Raw genomic sequence first — 8186 nt, forward strand, 5'->3', positions numbered from 1 at the left:
CCATCTCCACAGCTCCCACTGAACCATTCAAACAGCTAACCCCCCCTCCGAACATTCAGTCCCGACAACACAGGGAAATGTAACCTCCATCACCATGACACTCCCAGGAAATCAACACCTATCAACTACCAAGGAATAATTAAGAGAGGATAAAAAGACAGCTGCTTTCCCTCTGTTTTTTAATCATGGATCCAGCCCCTTAAGAGATTGCTAGGTTAGAAGAGACTTAGAGAAGATTAGCCTTTTCATTAATGTCGGGGGGCGAGGGGACAGTTTCAATAACTTCCACCAGGTACGTTTCTAGCAGTGAGGCAGGCAGCTTGTTCAAGTAGTACCTCCCTGCCTGGTGTTATAATTGAGATCGTAACTGAGATTAATTCTGAGCCCAGAAAGCACGGGAGGCTTTCCGGAGCAACCTTTCTTCTTTTTTTAAAAAGAAAAAAAAAGGAAAAAAATCCTGATGTGGTCAGGCTGCTGATAAATGTAAGTTAGTTTGTTTCAAACAATAATTATACGTTTCCCTACTTTGTTTTTCCTACTTGAGGATCTTCAGTGCTGTCTCCAGCCATGGATTAGCACCTAGAGCAAGAAACTATTACTGCCCCCATTTTTAAGATCAGAAAATAGTAAAGAATTTAAGAGATTCTAAACAAACATTTAAATTCTATTTACAACAGCTCAGAACAAAAGTCATAGGTTCAGTGTTTATATTAGGGAAATCAAACATGCACTTTTGACTTGGATGCGTAAGTTAAAGCTTTTTGTTAACTATGAGAGTTAACAAGTTGCACAGATAACTCAGTTGAAGCATTTGATTCTCTCGGAAGCGGTGAGCCTGACACATCCTGTCACACACCACTAGAAAACACAGGAGTATATGCCCATGATAAAATAGTTTGTTTTCACACTTTGTCACTTTTTGAGTTTCCAAAGTACTCTGAGAACAAATTATGTGAATGTAAGGACCAGGTATGAGTTGGACATTTATTTTGTTCATACTTTCAAATTACTCCACACTTCTTTCTGCAGAGATTTTTAAAGCACAAACTCTCAGGAATAACCTCTCTTAGAGGTGCCACAAGGGAGCCCAAGAAAAACTAAAAAGGGTTTCAAATAGGCTAACTTAAAATATCAATCCCCGAGACTGGCAGCTTAGATATATTATTCCATCTCTAATTCATCAGAAGCTTTCTTTAGAAAAGTGAGAAAACAGAGGATTTTGTTCCCTTTAGGCACCTCCAGCTCTTCACGGCTGGGCAGTTACAAGCCTGTACCCCCACTGATACTGCAACCATGACTAGACTCAATAGGAAAGGTACAAGTAAGGGAAGGAAATAAATATCAACCCCCAACTTTGGACTTCCTGCACCCATGAAATACCCTCTCTTGCAAATCAGACCTTGTGGAAGGAGAAGGGAAAGGGGCAGACGTGAGTACGGCAACCTTCCAAGAGTCTTGTCACTGAATTTGAATGTGGTGCTGATGACTCTCTCCCAATGTTTATAAATGGGATTCAGGGGACTAGATGCTGTAGCACAACTGATCAACCCTTTCACGGGTATTTCTAAGGAGCAAAGTCATCCACAGAATACACTTTCCCTAGAGGGCAGCTGATCGACCTCAGCATGGGAACGATGTGGCAAAGTTCAACAACTTTGTTGTTATGCAGGAGGTTGAACTAGGCAAGCAAAATAGCTCTAAGCTATTAAACATGGAAAAGATCTATTGCCCTTTTAGGACTCAGATTCATAGCTGTCTTGGTATGAAAGAGATATATCAAGCTCTCCTGACAGTCCTTGGAAGCTCTAATCTTTTCAAAAAGATAAAGTACAACCCCCTAGGTTTCTATATTGCAGGAAGACAGGCTTCTTCTATTCCAAACAAAACTTTGGAGTTTCCTGTAGGACAGAAATTTCAGTTTAGTCAGCTTCGAGACAGAGCTTGCTTAGAAGATAAAAAAAAAAAAAAAAAGAGAAAAAAGTAACTGAAAACTTAATAGTCACCCACAGCACACAAGTCTGGGGGGGGGACAGACAGACACCAAACCAGCAACTGTTTTGGTTTGCCCTGTCAATCAGAAGAAAGTTTAAGGTACTCTGAACAGCCCAATGCAGAGCCCCTGTACACTGCCAAGGAATACTAAAACCACAGCAAGTGTTCGGATGCGTATTAGGCACAAACTTAAATGGACATGCTTTCTGAAAGTTTAAAAAAAACCCACAAAAAAATTAAAATCATTGCTTCTAACTCCACTTTAACACACATTCATAAATCATTGGCTTTTTACTTCCAGTGTACATCAGTATTCAGAGTGTATTTATTCCACAGAGAAGAGCCAGAGGCATGCTGTTTCATAACTCTAGCCTTTGCTGATAGAAGAACATCAGGAATTATTTGCTCTGTAGCATGGACTAAGCCAATAGTTCGTTGGCGCATCTAGGTTGGCTCTTGAGGTAAACAAATAAGTAAGAAGTAATAAAAATATCATCCCCACCTTAACAACTCTAGTTGTGCCAACCAGTTGTCAAGGTGCATGCAGCTATGCTGGTAAGAATTTGTTTGAGCTAGACATATGCTGGGTGAAGCAGCTGCACAGAAACTCCCCTCAGCCGTACATGTTGTGTACACAGCAAAGGAAGTGAGGACGAGACAATCACTTTTTTTTATTTTAAACAAACCAAACCAACCCACTGCAATTCCAGCATCACCTGGAGAATCGGCATCATTAAAAACTCCATATTAACCATAAGAGAAATTAATTTAATGCAATGACAACTTTATTGAAGGGAAAAAAAACCCCAGCACTTGTAAGTAAAGACTTCATTACAGAGAAAGCTGTAAGTTAGGAAAAAATATGTTTATCAAAGTAGAAATCAAACAGTGTAATACATAGAAAAAGCACAACAGCAGACAGAATGAGTAACAGTATAAAACATTGTGGAGAATTTCTGAGAGTTTGGTTTTTATCTTACAAAACAATTCCAGCTTTTTTGTTAAAAAAATTTAGTGTTGTCACATTACAGAGAGGCACGCGGTTTTAAGAAAATATACCATTTCTGTGCTTTCTGTCCTACCATGGTCAGTATTTGCTATGGTTGTAAACATCAGTATTTAAGACAAACGTGGTTAAACGTTGTCATCCTCCGCCTCAGTTTTGAGAGTCCACAATAGCAACAGTGATCTTACTTTCATCGACATGATTAAGTACCAAAACTAAGCAAGAACCATTCTCAGAAACTCAACAGAGGCTCTTTCAATCTCTTAGCACACAGCAAAAAGGGATGAGCTTCAAGTGCCCACACTGCTCCACAAGGCAGTTCCCAGAACACGAGTTTCAGACTGCAGGTAAGCAACAGTGCCATGAGCCTCCAAATGCATTGCACGCAGCTGCAATCTACCCACAAGTTATGATCGATTCAAGCCTGTCACCCTGCACCTAGCTGGAAGCCATCCCATAGCAGAGTCTCCGCCCTCCCCCAAACTTGCATAGGAAGTATTCACACACAAAGCCTAACACACTTTCTTTTTTAAAACATGATTTCTTAAAAGAATTTCAACTTGGTGCAGAAATTTCTTCCTTGGTTTTTGTAACAGCTCATGAACAATCTTATTACTATAAATACCAAACAAGATGAAATTGTTTACATCATCACTGTAGAACCATCTCAGATAGTACCAGTATACACAATGGACTTCATCACATAAAACAAATTCTGAAGTAAAGAAAAAAAATCCCACATTGTAATGTATAGAATCTCAGTGCTTTGGGAACAGATGACTACCACCCTCCCCACTGATCCCAGATATGCACATTTCATGCTAGAACTGTATGCTAAGGCTGCTTGGTTAAGGTTGTGTTATCTGTACTGCAAAAAGTAAAAAAGTGGATAGGCAAGTTGACCAACAGCGCGGCTGGGCAAAAAGCACTTTCTGGTAGAACACCAAATCCTACCAAGATGGGAACCGAACATCACACAAGTTTCTTTAGGGAAGTCAGCCTTGAGTTAAGTGCTGTAGGCAACTGAGCAAGGACTTTGGGAAGGAAGGAGCTTTGTGATTTAAAACACACCTCTATTTGCAGTAGAGCGCACACAACAAACATTCCTGCCTTGAAAGACATTAAGATAGAAAGCTAGAGAGGGCTTCAGAAATGCCCACCATGCTTCCTGCCAAGCAGATAAGTTTTGATATCATCAGCTTTGGTTAACACAAAGTAGTTTTAATGACAAAAAAAAAAGTATAATGGTATAATCTAATTCAGATTGAAACTGGTCAAGAGGGAACATTCATATACTAGTTTACTCCCCGATTATGTAAAATCATATAAAATAAAGTATTTTAACAAAGTGGAAAAATCTTTTGCTGCTAAACTTGGCAATAGCCTGAACACAACTACTTATGAGTGAGTGAGAATCTGAAGAGTTTTGTTCTGATAGAGAAAAGTTATTTTAAATCAAAACTGCTTGTAGATGAAGTGACAAACCCTGAGTATGTTTCACATGTTGGCAAGAATATGGTGAGTCTCTCCTACTGTCTGACCTTCACCGGAACAGAATACAACACCAAAGGGCAACATAAACCCTAGTGGCACTCTGGTGATCCTTGTGTCTTTGCCATCTCCCCTTGGGTTCCCTCCCTTTAAGGGCACGATTGCTTAGCCTCGTGTGCTATGCAGTCAAATGAAGATTTGTTCGTCTCTCTTACTGAATAAGAGGCTGTGGAGCTGGAATTACAGCTTTAAAAAGCGGGGATGGGGGGGAAATCCATTTAAGTTTACCCGCTATCTATTGGTAATTTCCTATTTCTAAGTGGTTGTGCTCACAACAGTCAGCTAAAAGGTTCCAGTTAGCTAGTATGCAAGTTGAAAAACAAATATTCGGCATACACAACTCTACTCTAGTGTTTTTCCAGAGGAACTGCTAGACAGTCAGGGAACCACAATCCTGCACAAGCTAGTAAAAAAATAAGAAAAAGGCTTTTACTCCTTCTAATCTAAAGTATTCATAAAAAGAAAAAAGAACCCCAGAAGTCAAATTCCGTTATGTTGACTGCTGATGAGCCTGGAATGATGATCCAAGTTAACATAACTTTCCTGGAGAGGGGAAGGAGAAATAATGTATGCTATACTTGTAGCGTTTTCCAGAAACACCCAGAGATGTTAGAACTAAAGAAATATTGGAATGTAAAAGGCATTTAGGGTTGCATTTCAATTGCCCTTATACAAAGGAATTCTGTAAACATTATCAAAGTCCTAATAAAAGACTAACATGGGTCCTTTGACAGATGTAAATTAGGTTTTGAACCTACTCCCTGACAAAAAAAAGAGACACACGTCGGTTTAGATACTTGTCTTAGATCAGACAGGGAAAAGAAGTATCAGTATTCTTTAATTCCCAGTCTCTCTTGGGCATTTAACTAATTCTTCCTTTCAAGAAAAGTAATAGTCAACCTAGTTATTTCAACAAGAGCTTCCAAATCCTAGGGGGAAAAAAAAAAAAGGACCAGGACATAGCACTTGAACATCATCCTGTATAATTGATTCATCCCAACATCAGTGCCATGTTTTCAGGGCAGCATTTTCCATTCAGATGCCTTTGTAACAGTAACTCTAGCCAGCTGGAATCCACAGAAAGCCTGTTAAAATTTCCCTTTCATACCATCCTCAAAAGGGAACTTTTTTTTTTTTTTAGAGGATCCTAACAGAGGATGGTACCGTGCTTTATAAGTTATCAGAAGGACACCTAAGTTTAAGATTTTGAATTAATTCAGTTTCTAGTAGCTTTCTGGAAGCCATAGAATTATTTGGCTTCACTGTGGGCTTATACTTTATTGCCAAGTAGATCTAGGTTTTTCCTACATTAAAATCTTGCGGTACAAGTCAGGGATACACTTGCCATGCAAACACAATGCTGTTAAATGACTAAACTCTTGGTAGATGAAGGAAGAGAGGCTTCAGTTCATACTGAAGTCCACTGGATAATCATCTTCATAGACACTGACTCCAGCAAGACAGTTTGGTAAGAGGAAAGGTGAAAGCAGTTAAACGGTACCTCACACAGCAGAAGTGGGAATCTGTGCTCAGATATTAAACAACTGACCACTGCAACGGTTTGGGAGTAAGTGATTATACATAGCTCAGAGGATAAAGAGAATGTAGAGTGGCCTTGGAATTTAGGTACTGACTGTTCAGCATTTGTTTGGAGCTGGCAGCTAGATTGTTACGTGCTTTCTTTGCTAAGACAGGCAATAGAAAATTGCACTTTCTCCTCAAAGCAAAGTAGTTCACTAGTGTATGCAAGAGCTTTAGGAGGAACAAAACTGCTCCCACTTAAAAAAAAAAGAAATGTTGGAGCTTTAACTTACTTGCAAAAGTTCAGAAGAAAATGTCTTCTCCCCGGCCCAGACTACTTAAACAATAGCCCAATTCCACCTTATCAGAGTTTGTCCTTTGAGAAACGACATACACAAATTCTCTCTTTGCTTACCTATCATGCCCTCAGCTTCACACTGCTCCTATGCTACAGCTGGGGGCGGGGAGGGAAGAGAAGCACCTTGCTTCATGTGAAAAATTTGAGTTTCCTACCTTGTATGTATTGCCATTAGCTGTAGGCAAGGCAAAGAACTCATGTTTCTGGCAGCTGAAAAATTCTATTAACCTTATTTTGCAAGTGCTTTTCCTACAGGAAGTTTTTCCAGGTGAAAATGTCCCTTTCGTGTATTTTAAGGAAACACATCTGTCTAAACTGAAAATTCAATACTTCATTAAAGATGCAAACATTTCATACTTACTCCAAAACAGTCTTTTCATTTAGAATTAAATCTTTTAGAAGTCTCAAACCTAAAATTTTGCAAGAGAGGCATGAAAAGAAAGAATACCAATATTCCATTATCCAAGGCAAACAGTGCAAAGATTAAGTGACATAAGGCTGTTTAAAAAAAACAAGTTGTCAGTAAGAAATCAGTTGGCAACTGATTTCTTTTTCCAAGAAAAAGAAATCCTCTAGTCTGGCATCAGAGTCGAAGTCTCCATTTTACAGGCTTCACATATTACTTTGTTACTTTTGCACAACAAATACATGATTTTACATAAGAATTATCGTAACAAACTCTGGATCTCTGGCCAGTTCTTCTGCCAGGCTGAACTTCATTTGATCACGAGCACCCTGTCCTACAGACACCATTGCTTACAAAACCAAGCAATTGCATACACTGGATTTAACACAAGGAGCTTCTAACAACAAGCTGAAAGGCACATGTTTGAGACAGAAGTGGGAAAATACATACACAGTGATCTTAACATAGTTCTACCAAACTTCCTAGAACTTTGTGAAGCATCCAGTATTCCTGTTAGGACAGACAGACCAAAACACATTTCTTCACAGCATCCCTACAAGCAGGAGAAAAAAAAAAAAGAGAGTCACCTCAGTTATGCTGCTTGATGAGACTCATTCCATGCTGCTACCACACTGACACCAAGGACTTAAAAGATCAGCTGACCATGTATTAATTGCGCTTACATAATTCGCATGACTACACGAATGCATTGGAGACAAGCGGGTCTGCTCACCGTCCACCTGCCCAACTGCAATGAAATGACACCTGTAAGCCTACCTTGAGGCGGTGCACTGAAGAAGGGTGGGGCTGATGGAGCAGGATAGAGAACTGTGTGCTCAAACACAGAACAGCGCTCGTGGGGGAGAACAGGGGAAAAAAGGTACCCAGAAGAATACACTTGTCCAGTAGCATTTTGGAACAGCATTTAGGCATTCCAAAGGCAAGCCTTAAGTTTAGCGTGTGGTCAGCACACTTAGGTATTTTTTATAGGAAGCCTTCTCATTTTGTTACATTTGTGTTCTCCCACTAGGCAGATGCTTAGTTTCATTTTCAGGTTTAACTACATGTATTTCCTCCCCCTAAAACACCACCATGGAAAAAACTTCTAGAGCCATAAATTACAGTGTTTCTATAAACTAATCTTCTGTATCATTAAACCTCAAGGTGACAAAAAGTAAGGGAGTAGGGAAACTTACCTTGCAAATGGTATGAAGGAAATGCTGTACCTAAGAAGAAAGATTTTTAAAGTTACTCTTCATGTCAGATTTTATTAGAGTCACAAACAAGAAGAACAACCCCTCTGATGCTCTAAACAGGTAACTGCAAGATACACAACCAAAATGAAGCTTTGA

General features: G+C 39.4%; 1 protein-coding gene across 1 annotated transcript in view; it reads right to left on the reverse strand.

Annotated features, from left to right (window-relative positions):
- Positions 1-5564: 5564 nt before the first annotated feature.
- Positions 5565-8186, reverse strand: part of SFT2D2 (SFT2 domain containing 2) — an 8769-nt gene continuing 6147 nt past the window's right edge. Inside the window, exons 7-8 of the mRNA XM_009330618.1 lie at positions 8031-8060; positions 5565-7387 (exon numbers count right to left, since the gene is read on the reverse strand). Coding sequence (XP_009328893.1) covers positions 7348-7387; positions 8031-8060 — 70 coding nt within the window. The 3' untranslated portion in view covers positions 5565-7347. The remainder of the gene's footprint in view (positions 7388-8030; positions 8061-8186) is intronic.

This window comes from Pygoscelis adeliae, unplaced genomic scaffold (genome assembly GCF_000699105.1).
Source record: "Pygoscelis adeliae isolate BGI_AS28 unplaced genomic scaffold, ASM69910v1 Scaffold120, whole genome shotgun sequence".
Lineage (NCBI taxonomy): Eukaryota > Metazoa > Chordata > Aves > Sphenisciformes > Spheniscidae > Pygoscelis > Pygoscelis adeliae.